At 55.0% G+C, this 21,065-nt stretch overlaps 1 protein-coding gene across 1 annotated transcript in view; it reads right to left on the bottom strand.

Moving 5' to 3' along the window:
• CELSR1 (cadherin EGF LAG seven-pass G-type receptor 1) overlaps positions 1–21,065 on the bottom strand; it is a 186,531-nt gene that overhangs the window by 94,435 nt on the left and 71,031 nt on the right. Inside the window, 3 exon segments of the mRNA XM_030914895.1 lie at positions 13,474–13,768; positions 13,770–14,057; positions 14,059–14,114. Of these exon segments, the coding sequence (XP_030770755.1) occupies positions 13,474–13,768; positions 13,770–14,057; positions 14,059–14,114 (639 nt within the window).

The following is a 21,065-nucleotide window of genomic DNA, read 5'->3' as shown; positions in this document are numbered from 1 at the left end:
AGGCTGAGGGGAGGAGAGAGGAGGGGAGGGGAGGGGTCAGGCTGCAGAATTCAGGCAGGGCAGCCATCAAAGTAGGGTCAGGACCAGAAACGGTGAGCACAGCTGGGGCTCCTGGCTAAGCCCTTTCCACCCCACCAGATTCCAATCAAACCTGAGAAAGTACCTCCAGTCTCCAACATACATGGCTCACGTGCTCACACACACTCACCTGAATGCCCTCAGGCACGCACAGGGGTTCCTACCACAGGGCAGTGGAGGCAAAGCCCCAGACCTTTCCTGTTCTGCAACATGACAGTCCCACACCAGCGAGGCCCCACCAGGTACAGGAGCTGCACAGAAAAGCCAGGCAGCTGCAGCCTGGGCAATGGGTCATGTACAGCAGTCCACTGCCAGTCAGGATGATGCCTCTTCCTGGGGACCTCAGAACCCCTGTGGCATGCAGCCCCAGGCAGAAGCCAGGCCAGCAGAGGCCCCCAGCCACCAGGGCCTTTGTCCAGCAACAGAGCTGTAGGGGAGGACATGCTACCAACTCGGCCCTGCAAGGCAGGCTGACATAGAGATGGAGGGACAGACACAAAGGGCAGGGCCACCTGGTGCCCCAACACCTCAGGTGACGCTCTCTGAGCCTGCCTATCCCCAGGTCCACATTTGGGGACGAGGACATGAGGAGCACTCTCACAGCAACCTCCTCCAGAGGTGAGCATAATCCACACATGACCTTCTCTACAAGGCAGGCTGCAGCACCTGGCTGGTAGATGAGTGCACGAAGGCCCAGAGAGGGCAGTAACTGGTGCTGGGTCACACAGCTGCATGGGTGGGAGCTGGAGTTAAGCCTGTATCCGCCTTAGTGTCCACACAGGCTTGCAGGGATGGGTCTAGAGAATAAGTCCACCTCACCACCTTCCCTGGACAGGTGCCCCTCTGAAATGTCCCTGTAGGTAGGAGGGGCTGCCCAGGGGGCAGAATTGCAGGGACCTAAGCACTCCATTCCAAACCCCCATGGCACTGCTGTCAGGACACAGCTTTCCTGAGCAAGATCCTGGCTGGTGCCTCAGTTTCCCCAGCTGTAATAAATCCATCCCCCGAGGCAGGGATTTCTGTCTATCTTGGCCAGGAGCATTCCCCAGCACTAACAGGCTGGTGTGAGGGAAACAGCTCATTTGCTACGGCTGTGAGCTACGCACCTGCACAAGGGCAAGATTACTATTACTGGTCCCTGTTCCTCCTGTTCCTCACTGCCTGCCTGAGACTGGAGGCACCCTCTGTTCACCCCTCCACGCCCCACGCCCTCTCCTCCCCAGCTCCCACCGGGAACTGCGTTCCTGTCAGCGCCCCTGTCTGCCCTTGGGTTTCCTGCATTGTTTGACTTTCTCACCTCCTGGTGACTTGCTCTGCACCTGGAATCCCTCCTGAGTCACACCTACAGGCGGCCCAGCCCCGCCCCACCTGGCAAGGCGACCAGGAAAGGCCTCAGCTGGGAGGGCCCAGATCCCCACCCCACTAGGAGGGAGCTGGGAAGGGGGAGGCCAGGGGAGCCCAGCACTGCAGAAGCTGCTTGTCCAGGGCTGGCCTTCTCTGCATGACTTCATGAGTGTCTCTGAAGCAAATTCCCAGGTCTCCAGACACACCCATTGAAAAAAATAAGAAGCGCATTCCAGCAGCAAAAAAAATGGTTCCCACTGATCCACTGCTTTGCTGTTTCTTACAGGAGTCACCTCCACGCTGAGGGCTGGAAATCCTGCCGAACCTGAAGGATGGGTACACGCGTGACGGTCTCCCGGTGCTTGCAGCAGCTCCAAGCCGAAGGCTCCAGCAGCACACAGGCCCAGCAGGCCCAGGCGACCCCAGCCTGGAATCGTCCCTGGGGACACAGCCTTTCAGAAGAGGGGCTCCCTACAACCTCCCTCTCCACGACGCCGACGATGGAGGGGAGACTAGGAAATAACCCGCCCCACAGTGGGCTACACAGTGGCCCGAAGAGGATGTGTCCACATCATAATTCCTAAAATCTAGGAATGTTACCTTATATAGCAAAACAAGGAATTTTACTTATATGGCAAAAGCGCAATTAAGTTAAGGATCTTGAGATGAGACGATCCGATTAGCAGGTGGGCTCCATGCAATCACAACATGAATTATCATAAAATGAGCACAGAGGAAGATTAGAAACAAGAGGAAGGGCTGGTGCAGAGGGAGGCAGAGCCTGGAGCCAGACAGCTACAAGCCAAGGCCTGCAGCCACCAGGCACTGGGAGGCAGGGGGCTCCTCCTAGAGCCTCCGGGAAGCGCGGCTGGCCCTGCCAACACCTCGATTTCAGCCTTCCAGCTGCAGAACTGAGGGGAGGCATGTCTGTTGTTTTCAGCGCCCCGTTTGTGATCACTTATCACACAAGTCCTAGGAGAATGAGACCCAGAACACACCGAGGAAACCAGCCAGAGTCAGCAGGAACCCTCTTCTGGGGGTCAATCCCCTGAGGAAGCAGCACCCTGAAACCTCCCAGCATCTCCCGGAGCCTACACAGACCTGGAGCACGGGAGATAAAACACCTCTTGTTTCCCAGGGTTCTTGTGGCACCGGGAAGACAGCGGCATGAGGACCCGGTGCGCCGAACAAACACAGCGTCTCCTGGGCCCGAGTGGACTCAGAAAGTCCTGGTTGCCAAGACTGGTAGGAGAGGGGCAACCACAGGTCTCTGGATACCACCACACCTGGTCCCTGGCACCGGGGGTACACACAGCTGGCACTTAGGGGGCAGTCATCCCTGCTGATCACAAGGACCTGAGTGTCCCTGCAGCCCCAGCACCACCCTGGGGTACAGAACCCCATCTCGGCTCCCCCTGCAGGGCAATTCCTACCCCCTCAAAACCAACCCAGGGTCCTTCCAAGCCAAGGGGTGGGCCAGGGACTTGGCTCTCTTTAGAAGGACATTGGTGGCAGCTCAGGAGGCCTCCAGGACCTGACATGAGGCAGAGCCTGGTGGTGGGTCCTACCTAGGGTGGACAGGGTCCTACCTAGGTGGACAGTCAACACTCTCTGGGTCCTGGAGTGGGGGGATGCAGCCTTCACGCTGCCCTGGGGCCCAGCACACACCAAGAAGACAGTGCCACGGTGGGGCAGGCGGGGCTCCCCTGTGCCCTGCAGGCCTCGGTAGTTGCTTTTCTCCAGGGACCATGGGGATGGGCACAGCCTCGTCCAGGGAAGGTAGGGTTGAGTGGGGACATTCGGGTGGGATGGGCCTGGGTCTGGCACCCAGGGAGAGGGCACTGTGCCATCTGGCGCCCCACTGAGCGCTTGGCTCCTGATGGTACGGAGAGGGCTGGCCCTGCCATGCCTCGGTGGAAGGCGGGTTGAGGGGCCTGGATGTGGGGCCAGGGTCTGGTCACGCTCCTGCTAGACATGGAAAGACAACCGAGGAAGGTGAGCCAGGCAGCTGTGCATAGCAGGGCTGGAAGGGGCGTGCCCAGTGCGTTATCAGCATGCAGGGAGACCGTGCCAACTACAAACAGCAGCGTGCCTGGGCTCAGCGGGAATGCCAGCCAAAACCTCACTCATCACGAAAAAAGGCTGCTCAGCACCCCAACGGTTCAAATTCCCCTGGCCACACCAGTGCGGGCCAGGACAGACAGTGCCCTAGGGACAGATCAACGTCCAGAAAAAATGAGCGCGAATTCTTCATTCATCACTTGGAGTTAGGGGTAACAAACTGCCCTCATTAATACGAAGTGTACCCCCACTATGTCCAGCCAGCTTCATCTGATAAGTGTCACCCCCCACACCCAGCCCTGGCAGGCCAGAGGAGTGTGATCAACCTGTCCCTTGGCCCCCAGCACAGAGGCAGCTTTGTCTGTCCACACCAGAGAAAGGGCTTGACAGTGGTGACCGGAAGGGGGTGAGAGAGCAGAGAGCACTTGCCCCCGAGGTCATCTGGGTCACCGCTCTCAGGGCAGAGGCTCAGTTCGGACTCCCCAACAGCTCCCGGCAGCCCTGGGTCCAGGTCACGGCTGGTTATAAACAGCAGGGACTGCCAGACCCCCACCACAGCGCTGAAGGTGGGGCCTGCTCGCTATGCATGCCTCCTGACAAATATTGACTGGGTGCTGACTGAATGCCGCGGTTGTGGTTAGTAAAATAATGGCCCCCAAAAGGTGTCCACAACATCCTCATCTCTGAAAGCCGAGAATGTGCGACCTCACATGACCTAAGGGACTTTGTGTACGTGACTAAGGATCTTGAGACGGGGTGGACATCCTGGATTACTGTGTGGCCCCAAAGTCATCACAAGGCTCCTTGTCAGAGGTGGGAGGGTGAGGGGCAGAAGGTGCTACAGTGGTGGAAGCAGGGGTCGGAGTGAGGTGAGGAAGGCACTAGGGCCCGAGGACCAGGCGACCTCCAGGCAGCTGAGGAAGGCAGAACTGCTAGGCCCTCCCCAGGGCCTCCCGGAGCAGCCCTGCCCACGCCCGACTGCCCTCCAGAACAGTAAGAACGAATCCAGGCTGCGTTAAGCCCCTCGTGTGTGGAAATGTTACAGCAGCCGCAGAAGACTCGTGCAGGGGTGAGTGAGCAAGCCCAGCCCTGCTCTCATGGAGCTCGTACTCCCTCTGCAGAAGCGGCATCCCCTCCAGTGCACGCACAGACGCCCACCACCTGCAGCCAGCCCGGCCAGGCAGCCTGGTCTCCCCTCAACAGCACGGACTTCGAAGTCACGGGGAGCGGCGTGCGCTTTAAACCACAGTGAGGTTTCTACTGCATGCTGGCTCGTCTTCGGGCCACTTTTCTAACTGTGGGCCAGACATTGCTGGGCAGATGTTCGTTTCTCACTGACTCACATTCTACACCTAGTTCAGCTCTCTCACCTCCAGGCTGTCCGGGTGGAACTGTGGGGAACCCTCTGCTCCTGTGCTTAGCGTTTGCAAAGGTAAACACACCATAGAAACCTACCTCCCACCCTAGAGTGGCCTGGGGCCCTAGCAGACACGCGACAGGCAGGCCAGTGAGAAGCTGCCAGCTTGAGGAGCTCCTCCCCAGCTAAGGAGCACTCAAGGCTGAATTGTGTCCCCAGATATGCTCAGTTCCTAACTCCCAGTACCCTTGAAAGTGCACCTTGTTTGGAAATAGGGTCTTTGTAATCAACTTAGGATGAGGTCATTAGGGTGGGTCCTAATCCAATGACCCGTGTCCTTACAATAAGAGGGAAACCTGGACAGAGACAGACGTGCACAGGAAGAACAGTGTGAGGATGGAGGCGGAGACTGCAGTGATGCATCCGTGAGTCAGACACCACCTGGGGCTACCAGAAGCTGGGAGAGGCCAGGAAGGGTCCTCCCCTAAGGCCTTTGGAAAGAGCACAGCCCTGCAGAGACCATGGTTTTGTACTTCTGGCCTCCAGAACAGTGAGACAAGAGATTGTTTTTTTTCTTTTTTAGACAGAGTCTCGCTCTGTCACCCAGGGTGGAGTGCAGTGGTGGGATCTCGGCTCACTGTAACTTCTACCTCCCAGGTTCAAGTGATTCTCCTGCCTCAGCCTCCCAAGTAGCTGGGATTACAGGTGCCTGCCACCACACCTGGCTAGTTTTTGTGTTTTTAGTAGAGACGGTGTTTCACCATGTTGGTCAGGCTAGTCTCGAAGTCCTGACCTCAGGTGATCCACCTGCCTCGGCCTCCCAAAGGGCTTGGATTACAGAGGCTCTAGTCTTGAACTCCTGACCTCAAGTGATCCGTCTGCCTCATCCACCCAAAGTGCTGGGATTATAGGCGTGAGCCACTGCGCTTGGCTTAGAGACAACAGATTTCTGTTGTCTTCAGCCACTCAGTTTGTGAGGATTGGTTACAGCAGCCCTAGGAAGCTCATGGAAGCCCAAGGAGGACTGCAGGGTGAGTGCGAGGACCGTGCTGGGCCTCAGTGCTGGTGGGCTGTGCCTACACACCCCTGCACAGGACACTAATTCTGTTTATTAAAAGCCCCAGCTTTGGGGGAAGAAATTGTGTGGAGGAGAACAGGAGATACCTGGCTAAATTTACCCACACCCCGATCCCCCGGCACGATTTTAATAGAAAACACAGTTACCCAGAAATGAAATAATGCCCCAGCTTTCCAGGAACGTACCAGAGACACAGCAAATCTCAAAACCTGGACTCTGTAGAAAAAGCCAAATGCGAAAGACTTGAGAAGCACCAAGCAAATAAAACCTTGAAGTAATCCTGAATTATCTGAAAAGCATGTTTTCTCAAGAAAGGATTCTGTTTCTGCTTTATTTGAGATTTTAATTATAGGCTATGTAATGATTTTCATTTTGAATGATAATTAACTCTCAAGTTTAAGGACTAACTGCGACTTTACTAGGAATATCTGGAAGTGAAGCTTTAATCCTGGAAGCCGCAAGTGAGCACTGGCCCACGCGTGACCCTGCGCTAAGCAGACGTCACTCCGCAGGGTGATGGCACAGCTCGCCATGAATGAGGACCTTGTTTAAAAGTGCAGAACCTGCAGGCTGGGATGGATGAGTGTGCCAGCAGATCACAGGAAGATGGAAACCCCATGACTCTGATAAGAGAACCCAAAATAAAACTCACAGCTGGAGTGACACACACATTTTACAACAGAATCGGAGAGGGGCCAGAATTTATTTTTAACATTTTCCCATGAGCACACAGGTGATTATATTTTCACACCAAAAGTTTCTCTGTCCTTGAAACTACATAGATTGTCCTTGGTCCCAGGAGGCCCTCGCAGGGGCAGTTAGGACCCCGACAGGGGAGGAGTGGGGGGCCCTCACACAGGACAATTGCTATTGTCCCAGCCTAAGGAGTTTGTACAAAGCTCAAAGCCAGCAGCACTGAAGTGCTCCCAAGTGGCTACTCACCGACTCGGTTCCTGACCAAGCTAAGGTCCCAGCTAGGGAGCACCCAACATTCCTGGAAGTCCAGGTGGTGTGGGCACACAGGGCCCAGGGACGGCCCCCACTGGCAGGCTTTGAGCTCAGCAGCCTCGTAAAGACTATTCTTGGCCAAGTGCGGTGGCTCATGCCTGTGATCCCAGCACTTTGGGAGGCAAAGGCGGGCAGATCAGAAGATCAGGAGTTCGAGAACAGTTTGGCCAACATGGTAAAACCCTGTCCCTACTAAAAATACAAAAATTAACCAAGCGTGGTGGTGCATGCCCATAATCCCAGCTACTCGGGAGGCTGAGGCCGGAGAATTACTTGAACTCAGGAGGCAGATGTTGCAGCGAAGCCAAGGTCATGCCACGGCACTCCAGCCTGGGTGACAGAGTGAGACTCATCTCGGCAGAGTGGGGGAGAAGATTATTCTCACAGCCCCTGGGGTCCTAAAAGCAGGAGATCAAGAATAAAGTCGACCCTAAGAAAGAAGCCCTGGCCCACTGGTGCACACAGGAGGGCACCCGGGTCTGCCTTTACCCAGACATGAGGTGAGTGAAGGTCACTTGTTGCCGTCCCCCTCCAAGACGTTCAGCCTTGCAGAGAAACCCGCCTTTCCTGTGATATCAGAGCTGCCACTCAGGAATGCGCCCCATGGGAAGACGAAGACCTTACTGTGGTGACCAATCACCTGTTCACGGCGTGGAGAGAGATGAGGAAGGGAAGTGCTTCCCGGGAAGGCCCAGAGGCTTGGAGCCCATGCTCCCGCTCACGGCTGTGATAAGCACGAGGGCAGACCCACGTGGAAGCTTAGCCGGTGCCCACACGGGCAGGACAAAGTCAGACATACCTCAGCGGCCCCTAGGAAGGGGCAAAGGAGACAGGGAAGGGAGGTGTGCGTTCTTGGAGGGTCCTGTTCCTCCCAGCTCAACACCAGAGGCAGCACAGGCGGCACTTGGACCACACACAGAATGAGTTTCAGGCCCCGAGGGCATTATCTCTGGCCTATCTGGAGGGGTGGGATGGCCAGCCCTCGTCTCATTTGCACATGGTACCTGCTGCAGGCCCGTGGGCATGTTCTGTTGGGCAGAGGACGCTGCTGTCTGCATCTAGTGCAGAGGGAGGAAGGTGACAATGGCAAGCGAACACCGCCATGGGGGTGAGGGCTGCATGGAGGACAGAGGAGCGGGGACAGGGAGGGGACATTCAGGGAAGACCTGGGGGAAGGTGCGCTGGAGGGGCAAGTGCCACGGTGAGAGGGGCCAGTGTGTGTCCCGAAGGCCAGAGTGACCTGAGCATGGGGAGCTGGGGGTGAGGCTAGACCTCTGAGTGCCACAGGCCCAGTGACTACACTTTATACTGGAGCACCGGTCACCCCAAGAAGGCTTGAACACTGATGTGACAAACGCGTGCATTCTGGGCACTCTCTGAAGAGGGGATCGTCAGGGCAGGATGAGGGTGGCAGGGAGGGCAGGAGGAGGCCCAAGGTGATAACATGAAAACAGGGACAGGCAGCAGAGAGAAGAGCTGGGCTGGGGAGGCAGAGTCATTAGGCTGCGGCAAGAGGCTGAACGTGGGGCCAAGGGGCATCCACCGCGAGCCCGTGGGCTGAAATGAGGGACAGGGAGAGGAAGCAGGGTCAGAGCAGGGAGTATCTGGAGTTGGTACTGGGGACATCCTCCAGGGGACCAGAAGGGAGAGGCTGGAGGCCTGGGGCACCCGACCCTCCCCGGGGCGGCTGTGAAACTCACCTCTCACAAGAGATTCCTGAGTCGGATCCCCGACCCGCCCGCCCAGTGCTGCACCTGGGTGTTGACAGAACTGGGTCACTGCAACTTCCGCCTCCTGGGTTCAAGCAATTATCCTGCTTCAGCCTCCTGAGTAGCTGGGACTACAGGCACCCGGCCACCATGCCCGGTTAATTTTTTGTATTTTTAGTAGAGACAAGGTTTCACCATGTTGGCCAGGATGGTCTCAATCTCCTGACCTCGTGATCCACGTGCCTCGGCCTCCCAAAGTGCTGGGATTACAGATGTGAGCCACCGCGCCCGGCCTGTTCCCATTTTAGTAATGAGTGAGTGGTCATGATTGTTTAATTAGGGAGAGAAGACACCAAGAGCAGCACCAGGATTCAAAACCGAGTTCTAAGGCCAGGCCTGATTTAATGAGGTCAGGTTTCTTGTGGGGAAGGAACCGTGTCCTCCCAGCCCCTCGGGAGCGAGGTTAACAGCTGCGAAGCCCCTCCTGGGCTGCTGCAGACCGCCCATCACACTGGCCCTTTGAACCAGCACAGAAGGTGCCTTTTACAAAATGTTGTTAAAGAAATAGATGCAGGAGGAAGGATCTAAGCCGGTAAACCTGGCCAGCCGTTCCACCCTCGAGGGTCAACAGCTGCAGCTCAGAAGCCAGAATGCCCAGGTTTGAGTCCTGACCCCACCCTCCACAGGGCCAGCAGCAGGGTCCTTGCCCTCAGCAATGAGGCCGGTTCTCTGCCGTGGGGCGGTCCCGTGCACTCCACATGCCAAGCAGCATTCCTGCCTTCATCCCACCAGCATCCCCGCCCCCAGCTGTGACAACCAAAAATGTCTGAGTTTGTCAAATGTCCCTGGGGACAAAATCACCCCTAGTGGAGAACCACCAGGCTAGAGGCTTTGATGTCTTGTACCCATTATAAAATGAGGTCCTAGAGCTGCCTCGAGAATTAAATGAGAAAATACATGGAGAATCATCTAGAGCAGTAACCAGCACAGCAGAGCACTCACTAAACATTAGCTACAGTCCGGCCAGGCGTGGTGGCTCACGCCTGCAAACCCAGCACTTTGGGAAGCCAAGGCACACTGAATCACGTGAGGTCAGGAGTTTGAGACCAGCCTGGCCAACAAGGCAAAACCCAGCCTCTACTAAAAATACAAAATATTAGCGGGGCGTGGTGATGCATGCCTGTAGTCCCAGCTACCCAGGAGGCTGAGGCAGGAGAATCACTTGAACCCGAGAGGTACAGGCTGCAGTGAGCTGAGATCACACCACTGAACTCCAGCCTGGGTGACACAGTGAGATTCTGTCTCAAAACACGTGCACCCACGCGCGCGCACACACACACACGACCATTAGCTATAGTCCCTGCCATCTTGAGGGACAGAGACATGGAAGTGTGTGAACCGCACCCAGCATGGGGGTCGACCGACAAAAGCATCAACAAGGCACCCAGGAAGCTTCAAGGGAGGAAACCTATGATCCATCCGAGGAGGTCGGGAAACTTCCAGAACCGTCTCAGCAGAGGACAGCTGCTGAAGCAGATTTTCAGGGAGGCCCGTGATGGGCAGATGGATGGGGAGGAGACGTGTTTCAGATGAAGGAATAGCAGGTGCAGAGGGGAGACGGAACAGGGCCCTGTGTCTGGACCCACAGGAGCCAGGTCGGAGCCTGTCCCGCGTCCTTGAGCAGTTTAAAAGCAGAACTACACTGTTTACGAAAAGACCAAGGGGCTGAGAACCGAGGAACACAAGCCCATGCTTCTCACGGTTGATTAGAACTCTCTGCGGAGCGGAGAAACCTGGGAGGGCGTCCCGGGCACATCTGAGGTGCCGGAGCCTCAATGCTTCCTACCCTCGTCCCTTCGGAGAGTGGGATGGCGGCAGACCCCAACCACAGTCCCAACGCCGGGAGCGGGTGGCAGCCCTCCTTTCCCTGCAAAGATCAGGGGAATCCACAGATCCTGGGGCCTTGGACTTGTCTAAGGCCCAAATGGATTTCAGGGACATGGGAGAGCTGTCAGTATTTTCTCCGGCATCAAATTTGTTGAGCTTTTCCTGAAATTAATCGCTACTTCCTTCATCCAGCTCCTGCTGTCTCCAGTCCCTCAACACAGGAAGCCAGGGGCTTTCAGCAGCCACTTGGGCTGATTCCAGCCTTGCAACCGTGAGGCCCCCGAGCTCAGCTTACCAGAGAGCAAGTAATAAAACCCCTGTGACGACAGCGCCACTTTCATCGTGAATAAATGAGCTCAATTACCTCCATGCAGAAAAAGGAGCGCTTCAAAGGGAAACAGGGAAAAGGGGAGGAAGAGGGACGGAGTAGAAATAATCAGTCTTAATTAGCCTTATCTCCGAGGCAAATACATATGATAATTTTGGTACCCAAAGAGATTCAAATTAGTCTCATGCCAATCATTACATGTGAGTGGGTCTTATTGGTGATGACGGACTTGGCCGTCCCCAGTCATTAGTTTTCTAAAAATGACTCTCCTGATGAAAAGAAAACCTGAGCAGCTCAGAATGTGGATTACCCCCAATGGATCAGTCATCTTCAGAGGGGACCTGCTGGCACAGGGATCCCCAGAGGCCTCGGCCACCCCTGCCCAGTGCGGCCCCAAGCTTACTGCAGCCTGGACTGGCGGCCTGGGAGGCCCATGCCGGGTCTCAAAGCCACGTGAGACGTTGCCCTAAGGCTTCTGACTCGTCTGACAAAGCCAGAGGTGGGAGGTGCTTACATGGTCCCCTCTACCCACGCAAGAGCCAACGGCGCAAATGAACTTGGTCACCCCCCGGAACGGGCCGGGGGAGGTCTGGCTGTGTGCGCTGGCCTGGTATACAGTAGGTACTCAGTATCTGCGGAGCAAAGATGGTGCCCTTGCCAACTCCTGGGAGTGCAACAGGCCCCTCCCAGGGACCCGCAGCCATGGCTTCTTCATCTGAAGCAGGAAAGTCGGCGAAGCGCCCTGCACCCAGGCCACATGGCGGGCACTGGCTCGGGGAAGGGGCACTTACCATGCTGGCCGCTGCTACATCCAAGCTACGCTTCAGAGAGGCAGAGCAGCCCGCTCAAGGCCGTGAGGGGCAAAGGGAAGGAAGGGGGCCTTGGGAAGCTGACACAGAACAGGAATCCACTGAAACTCAGAGCAGGGGAGGGGGCCTGGTTCAGGCCTGCTCACACCTGGAGCCATCCCCACCCCCAAACCCAATGCAGGTGTGGGCTGTGGGAGGCGGGGGTCTCCCGCCGTCTCTGCCTGCCTGCCTTGCCCACAGCCAAGCCCCGGTATAGCCAGGAATACTAGGATTAGCACTCAGTGAGAGACAGTGGGGCGAGAGCCCCAGATGCAGACGGCACCAACAGACAGCCACAGACTAGCAGGCGTGGGAACACCACCGGGCAGGTGACCACAGTGCCTTCCTTCCACCCACTGTATGACCAGAAGGCCACCAACCTGGGGTGCAAGAGGTCAGAGCCGGGAGCCCTGTTGCATCGGGCTGCCAACACCCACGCCGGTGGTTTTCCCTCCACTTCTGATGCAGAAAACCTTGGAAGCCATCCTTCCTCTCTCTCTGCTCCCCTGCGCTCTTCCTGCCTGATAAATACCTGCTAATACCTCAAACCCTTGTTATAAACTCGATAAACTTGTGCTATGTGCTGCTAACGAGCAGCTAACGATTGCTCAGGTGTTTATATTAAACAGATTAATCCAGGACTCAGTAGATGGAAGAGTCTCAACGTTATCTCCGGTATGAACCAAATCCCGCCTAATCCCAGAGAGCTTTCAGAAAAAAAAAAAAAGAGACTATTCACCACTGGGACCACTGTAAACTCATTTTTCAAATGAGCCATCATTTTATGGAACAGACGATCAAAGACCAAAGCAAGATTTGTGGCTGAGATGCAGAGAACGTGTGTTTTTGTACCTCTCGGGGTGGCTCTTTATTTTTAAAAAACACCGTTGGCTACATTTGGAGTAATTCATCTTGGTGATGAGTCAGGACGTATCAAGGAAAGAACATCTTCAGAAGCAGGGGAATGAGTCACGAAATTTCTACGGTGACAGGGAGCATGAAACAACGGGATTTCAAGACCCAAATGATTAATGGCTCAACGCTTTCCACCCGGTTCCGCTGTTTTACGCTAATCAATTAAGCCTGCAATCTGGAATAAAGTACTTTAACCTGAGAGCCACTTAAAAGCAACTCATGTCACTTCGTGCGTTTAGGTTTTCTTATAAGTGTATCTCACCCTTGTCCTACTGTTCTCCTAAAGCAGGCAGTTAAGTCGGGCAGGGCCAGGGGAGGTGAGTAAGCCGTGGGCTACGGTCAGGGAAGCCCCGAGCTGGCTAAGAAAGTGCCATTGCTGGCCAGGCGCGGGGGCTCACGCTTGTAATCCCAGCACTTTGGGAGGCCGAGACGGGTGGAACACATGAGGTCAAGAGTTCAAGACCAGCCTGACCAATGTGGTGAAACCCCGTCTCTACTAAAAATACAAAAATTAGCCGAGCGTGGTGGCAGGTGCCTGTAATCCCAGCTACTTGAGGGGCTGAGGCAGGGGAATCGCTTGAACCCGGCAGGCGGAGGTTGCAGCGAGCCAAGACTGTGCCACTGCACTCCAGCCTGGGCGACCGAGTGGGACTCCATCTCAAAAAAGAAAAAAAAAAGTACCATTACTGAGATCATCTCAAAGTTCACGGAGCCCACACCTGGGCCCAGCGCCCGTCCTCCAACTGTTTTCCCTGGACGGAAGTAAACAGGAAACCACCCGAAACCCTCGGCCATGCGACCTGGGGACGCGTGCACAAAGCCAGGGTGAGCCCAGCCACCTGCAGGCCCCAGGCACCTACCAGTGAAGTCCTGGAAGCACTCGCAGGTGTAGCCGCCCTCCCGGCTGCGGCAGCGGCCGTTGGCGCCACACGGGTTGGAGTAGCAGAGGTCGATCTCCGTCTCGCAGTAGTCCCCGGTGAAGCCGGGCGGGCAGCGGCAGCGCAGGCCGTTGATGGGATGGATGGGCCGGAAGAGCACGGTGGTGGAGCTGAGGAAGGGCGCCGAGCTGTCGAAGCGTAGCACGGACACGCACTTCATGTAGTTCTCGCAGGGCTCGCGCAGGCAGATGTTGTCGTCGAAGGGCAGCACGCGCTGCTGTGGAGATGGTGGTCAGCAGTGTCCGGTTCAGGTAGATCTGCTCCTGCAGGTCCTCTGATGGGAAGAACTGGCCGCGGACGCCACCAGGCAGCAGCGCCGAGAAGGTCACATTCAGGATGTTGGAGCTGACGTCCGTGTCGTTCTGAACGTTGAAGACGAAGACGTCGTCCTTGGTGGTGGACAGCACCGCGGCTACCCCCTCCACGAAGAGGGCCAGCAGCGGGGACAGGAACTTCTCCTGGGACATGTTCTCCAGGCGGACAGTGATGCTGTTGGTCAGCATGTCAGTCCGTGATGATGGTGACACGCAGGGTGCAGAAGGCCATGACGCTGTGGATGCCGTCTGCAGACACAAGGAAAGTCAGGGTCATTCAGATGCTGCCGGAGTCACAGGTCCTACAGGCCCCATCCCAGGAGCAGCCTCAGGCATGCTTGCCAAAGGAGAGAGCATGGGCATCCCCACTCCCCACTCCCCATTCCCCACCCACAACCACCACCTTGACCCTCCCTCCTCCAACACCCTGGCCCCCACCCCCCACAATCACCACCCTGGCCCTCCTTCCTCCAGCACCCTGGCCCCCACCCTGGCTTCCTAAAGCACAGCTCCAATCACATATTTCTCTGGCTCCAAAGCCCTCAGAGGGCCCCAAAGCGCTCAGCAGGGCACCCTGACGACCACTGGGATTCAGCCCCTCACTGCCGAAACTCCTCACACGCTTTGGTCCAGCCACATGGGGACTTGAAGCCCTCTTTTACCTCCTCTGCACCTGCCCTGGCCTCCAGGGATCCTACCCTGCCCAATCTCCCAACAGTTCTTCCTGTCCTCACAGCTCAGCTCAAACTCTGCAGTGCCTGGCAAGCCCCCCTGGTCCTGCCCAGGGGATATCCTCACCGACATGCTGTGCTGAGAGTCCCACTTAGCTCGGCTACACCCCATGCAAGTCCACATGCCCAGCACACAGGAGGCACTGAGGAGCACTGCTTTACAAAGATACGCAGTGGCCTCTCAGCCAGCAGTAAACACATCAAGTGCAGTACTTAGGAGTCTGAGGCCAAGACGGTGGAACACCTTGTTTACAAAGGCGCATGCATCACCGGTTCCAGGCCCAGAATCGGACAAGACATTTGAGGGGCGGACCATGGGTACCAGTGGCTCCCAGGGACAGAGCAGCGGCCTATGCCCAGGGGCCTTCACCTGCCACCTCCAGGCCCGGGCTCAGATGTGGGGTGGGATTTGCCGAATAGCCTGCCAAGTCCAGGTCCTCCAGGCCTGGCTCGGATTCTGTGTTCCAGGAACCCCCACCCCATGAGGCCCCTGCCTGTGGCCCCCAAGAGAGCTCCCACCCTGGTTTCCATGGAGTGTGGGGCCCCTGTCACCCCTCAGAGTCCTAGGCCTCAGTAACTGCCCCAGTCAGGAGGACAGGAGCCGGGCAGGGAGCCAGAGAGGGCCAGGCCCTCCGCCCTCTCATTCTGGGGACTGTGAGGAAGTGTCTGGGCCTTTGGAGGGTGATGAGGCCCTGAGGCCGCCTTGTCACCCTGAGCCCAGCAACGTGCCCGACAAGCACAGCGGCACGCGGGGAGCCCGAGAGGAAACAGAATGAGAGCAGCAGGTGGCTCCACACCCGGCACTTCCCCAGCACCAGGAGCCACCAGTCACATATGAGAGGGACTTAGAGTCATGTAATTTGTCTAAACAACAAAGAAATGCAACCACTCCAGAATCCACAGATGCGTCCAGGTGCAGTGGACCCAAGATCCCAAGAGATTATAACAGAACCAGCATCACCCCCAGTTCACAGGTGAGGAAAACAGAGGCAGAAGCCAAATTTCACACCCAGGAACGTGGGCCCGGCTGGGGATGCCCGGCTCCCACCCCAGTAACGACACCCGGCTGGGGGTGCCCAGCTCCCACCCCAGTAATGACACCCAGCTGGGGGTGCCCAGCTCCCATTCCAGTAACGACACCCGGCTGGGGATGCCCAGCTCCCACCCCAGTAACGACACCCGGCTGGGGATGCCCAGCTCCCATTCCAGTAATGACACCCGAGCCGTGCCCTGGGTGCTGTTGCTCTGCCAGGTGGCCCTCAGGACAGTGTGGCAAGTCAGGACTCAGAACATGACATTAATATTTGTACAACCTCAGTGTGGGGAGGTTGCCTCTGGCTCCAGCATAAACCTAGAGCCCTTCGAGGCTACACAGTTGTGTTGGCAACTGCCACAGAGCACCTCCGAGCGGGAAGGAGCAGCCCAGAGGGTGTCCGCAGAGCCCAGAGGCAGAGGACCGGTGGCTGTAAGAAGTGGGGAAAAACAACAACGAGGCAAAAAGGTCCGAGGCAAAGGACATGGTGGGAGACGGCCTGAGAGTGCGTTCCTTCCCTCCCTGAGCCCAGGTGCTCCCGCTCCGAAGGGAGCCTCTACTCCTCTGCTCTGGAGCAGGGTGGCCCTGAGATGGCTGGGTCCCACAGGATGTGGCAGGAAACACATCCTCCAGTTCCTGGCCCAGGCCCCAAGAGGGCTGGAAGGTTCTGGCTCTTTCCTCCTGGTGCCCAGACCCCACACTAGAGAGGGCATGTCACGGAGAAGGCAGCACTCCCGTCCAGGGCCCTGGCCAACGGAAACCCCAGACCCCAGATGTGACCCGCCGGGCTGCTGAGACTTGAGCCACCCCAGGGAGGGCCCAGACACCACAGAGCAGAGACCAGCCCCTCAGTGAGCCTGGCCACACTGTGAGTAGACAATACGCCTGGAGTTAGAGGCCATAGGTTTGAGATGCTTTGTTACACAGCACCAGATGACCAAAACCAATACAGTCCACTCATAGACCAACCGCTCATCAACTTAAACCACTCATCAACTTAAAACAGTAAACCTCGGCCGGGTGTGGTGGCTCAAGCCTGTAATCCCAGCACTTTGGGAGGCCGAGACGGGCAGATCACGAGGTCAGGAGATCGAGACCATCCTGGCTAACACTGTGAAACCCCGTCTCTACTAAAAAATACAAAAAAACTAGCCGGGCGAGGTGGCGGGCACCTGTAGTCCCAGCTGCTTGGGAGGCTGAGGCAGGAGAATGGCGTGAACCCTGGGGGGCGGAGCTTGCAGTGAGCTGAGATCCGGTCACTGCACTCTCAGCCCTGGCGACAGAGCGAGACTCCGTCTCAAAAACAAACAAACAAACAAACAAAAAAAAACACATTAAACCTCACTGCCCAGCATATACGATACTAATGTGTTGCTGGTAACCAAACTGTGTCTCCTCAAAATTCTAACCCAAGGTGAGGGGTTTTGGAGATGAGGCCTCTGGGAGGTAATGAGGGTTAATGATGAGGTTACGAGGGTGGGGCCCCACGAGGGGATTTGCATCCTCACAGAAAGAGACAGCAGAGAGCTCTCTCCTCTCCTCCACATCAGGACGCAGCAAGAAGGCACTGTCTACCAGCCAGGAGAACAAAGCCCACGGGAATTCGGCCGCGCTGCCTTCCTGATTTTGGACTTGCAGCCTCAAGAACTGTAAGAAAACAAATGTTCGTTGTTTAAGCCACCCAATCTGTGGTATTTTTAAATGGTAGCCCTAGCAGACTGACATATATTAATATAATTCAATTAAAATAAATTAACATGCTAAACAATGTTATACAATGTTAACCTAAGTTAATATAGTTTTGCCTTATGCAATGCTCATAAATAACTTTAATTTGCTACATCCCGTTTATATATTCCTTTGCCAAAAATAAATTGTAAACATTCGGCGACCCTAAGCTTAAGCAATCATTCCTTCTGGAAGCCGAAACACACACACCAAAGACAAAGAAACCACCTAAACACCCATCAGCTGGGAAACGTATAACCCAGTGAGAGCGGCCACACAATGGACTATTACGCTGTCATCAACATCAGTGTGTCTAAAATATGTGCAAATAAAATGAAAGGGATATGCACCGCGTGATCCCATTTTGTGAGGGGCTGCTTTACTTATGCATGAACATGTTATATATGTATAGAAAACTCTGGAAGGATGCTGCAGCGACTCCTACAAAGGACCTACAAGGATGGGGTGGCAGAGAGAGAACGGCCTTTCTGCTTCACTGCTCATTTTGTGTTATGGAGATGTCTTACAATTAGCATGTACTATTTGGGTTGCTACAAATGCAATCCTTTTGTAATAAAATAAAAAGATGAGTCAACCACACCTTTGTTCACAGCAGCGCTATTCACCAGAGCTAAAACACGGAAGTGACCCATGTCCACCCACAGATTAATGGATAAAATAAATGCGGCCCGGCCAGGCACAGTGGCTCACACCTCTAATCATAACACTTTGGGAGGCTGAGGCGGGTGGATCACGAGGTCAGGAGTTCGAGACCAGCCTGGGTAATGTGGTGAAACCATGTCTCTACTAAAAATACAAAAATTAGCTGGACGTGGTGGTGCGTGCCTGTAATCTTAGCTACTTGGGAGGCTGAGGCATGAGAATCGCTTGAACCTGGGAGGCGGAGGTTGCAGTGAGCTGAGATTGTGCCGCTGCACTCCAGTCTAGGGGACAGAGCAAGGCTCTGTCTCCCCCCAAAAAAAGAAAAATCTTAAAAATAGCCTATGACCCATAGGCATTGCTTGGCCACATGCTGAACACCCCTGGGGTCTGCCAGCCTCAGTTTCCCTCCACCATCATCCTCATGTGGCAGCCAGAGTGGTCTTCCTAAAATATTGACCTCATCACCCTGCTCCCTTGTGGCCCCTAACGGCACCCAGCATAAAATCCACACCCCTCTGTCCTGTGGTCTACGTGATCTGTCCCTGTCATTCTGTGACAGCTTTTCCTGCCCCGGGGCCTTTGGACGTCCCCTTGCTGGAGCACTGCCCGCCTTCTCAGACACTAGCTTCACCCCTAGGTCCCTCACTGGAGGACCCACCATGCTGACCCCTCACTCCCATCTGCCACATCCCAACTTCAGTTCTTGCACAGGAGTGCCAGGGCTTTCTCTGTTTGTTTGTTTTGAGATGGAGTCTCACTCTGTTGCCCAGGCTGCAGTGCAATGACATGATCTCGGCTCACCGCAACCTCTGCCTCCCGAGTTCAAGTGATTCTCCTGCCTCAGTCTCCCAAGTAGCTGGGATTACGGACATATGCCACCATGCCCAGCTAATTTTTGTATTTTTAGTAGAGACGAGGTTTCACCATGTTGGCCAGGCTGGTCTCGAACTCCTGACCTCAAGTGATCCACGCACTTCGGCCTCCCAAAGTGCTGGGATTACAGGTGTGAGCCACCGCACCCAGCCTAGGGCTCTGATTTTTTATTTGTTTGCATCTGTTTCTTTCCCCATGAGTCCCTGAGGACCCAGAGTCTGTAGGTCTTGTTCCTGCTGCACCCCTCACCTCTAGAACAGCTCCTGGCACTCAGAGCCACTGGATAAACGTTTGTAGAAGAAAGGGAAGGACGGAGGAGCAGGGAGAGAGGGAGGGAGAGGCAAAGGGGCCAGAGAAGCATGGTGTCGCTTTAACTCCAACATCAACATTTACACAAACAGCATAATGAGACTCCATTTTTTCATGTAAGCTATTTTTTGTGTGTCTGTTTGACTTTTTTTTTTTTTAATGTCCATTACAATAATACAGATAGGGTACTGTTTACTTCCTCACGGCAGTTGTTATGAAACATACTTTTATCTTAAACCACACATGGATGTGTTTGTTCTGGACCAACGTGTAAAGGCCGTACTGATTTTAAGCTAAAAGCCCAGGCCTTCTTGGGGTGCCCTGAGCTAGTCTGACCCCCACACGTTGGGTGGAGGCTACAGCACTGGGGCCTTCCTGGGGGCAGCCCAGGAAGGCAGAGCACAGAGAAACACCCCGGAACAAGGATCCATATTCTAGGGACATCTATCTTCACTCAGGCACAAAACAATGACGTAACAGACAGAAAATAGCATTAAATATTAACGACCGTGAAGTGTGCTAGAGAACACGAGGAGTGCCTTAATATTAATCCTAACATCAATTTCCTTCGAGACCACAGCCCTGCCCAGGTTACCCGGCCACGGTGAATTTGCTTTTTACTTAAGTAGCCTGGGTTGGATTTTGAACCAACCTGGAGATTAAGCCTTCATACACACACATCTAAACACCACCAATACGGGAATGCTGAGCCAAGCACAGCCTAGCCCCACGATGGAATATGACGCAGCTAAACCACACAGTAGCACAAACCTCCGTTTTTGGCAGAGATATAGATCAAGACAACATGATGTTAGGTTACAAGAAATAGGCCAGGCGCAGTGGCTCACATCTGTAATCCCAGCACTTTGGGAGGCCGAGGTGCGTGGATCACCAGAGGTCAGGGGTTCGAGACCAGCCTGGCCAACATGGTGAAACCCCGTCTCTACTAAAAATACAAAAATTAGTGGGGCATTGTGGTGCACATCTGTAATCCCAGCTACTTGGGAGACTGAGGCAGGGGAATCACTTGAACCTGGGAGTCGGAGGTTGCAGTAAGTCAAGATGGCACCACTGCAGCCTGGGTGACAGAGTGAGACTCCATCTCAAAAAAAAAAATAAATAAAAATAGAAAAGGAAGGAGTTACTCTTTCACACAAATCAAAAACTGTTTCTACGTGAGCCCAGAGAGCTATCGGCACTGTTGACAGAAGTTCTGTCTGCATTGCTGATTTTTTTTTTAAACCTAATTTTGAAACAGTTTTAGATTTATAAAAAAAATTACTAATACAGAAGGTTCCCAGCGATCCCACACCCAGGCCCCTATTACTTATGTTATTACATTAGTACAGTAGGTTTGGGGGTTTTGCTTGTTTGTTTTGAGACAGAGTCTCATTCTGTTGCCCAGGCTGGAATGCAGGGGTGTGATTATTGCAACCTTGAGCCTTGAGCTCCTGGGCTCAAGTGGTCCTCCTGCCTCAGCCTCCTGAGAAGCTAGGACTATAGGAGCATGCCACCATGCCTGGCTGGGTTTTCTGTTTTTGTTTTATCTAGAGGTGAGGCCTTGCGATGTTGCCCAGGCTGGTCTCGCACTCCTGGCCTCAAGCGATCCTCCCACCTCAGCCTCCCAAAGTGCTGGGATTCACGGGTGTGAGCCGCTGCACCTGGCCTCAGCATTTGTCATAAGGAATGAGCCGGTATTGACACGTTATTAACTGAAGCCATTCCTTCTGCAGGTTTCCCTCGCTTCCACCCATTGTCCTCTCCTGTCCCAGGACCCCACACCACATAGCTCCCCTGCACTGTGATGGCTTCTAGCCTTCCCTGGGTCTGGGACCTGTACAGTTTTCAGGGGCTACAGTCTGT

The sequence above is a fragment of the Rhinopithecus roxellana genome, chromosome 13, assembly GCF_007565055.1.
Source record: "Rhinopithecus roxellana isolate Shanxi Qingling chromosome 13, ASM756505v1, whole genome shotgun sequence".
NCBI classification, from domain to species: domain Eukaryota; kingdom Metazoa; phylum Chordata; class Mammalia; order Primates; family Cercopithecidae; genus Rhinopithecus; species Rhinopithecus roxellana.
The sequence above is the reverse complement of the archived record's forward strand: the minus strand, read 5'-3'. Positions and strand labels throughout refer to the sequence as shown.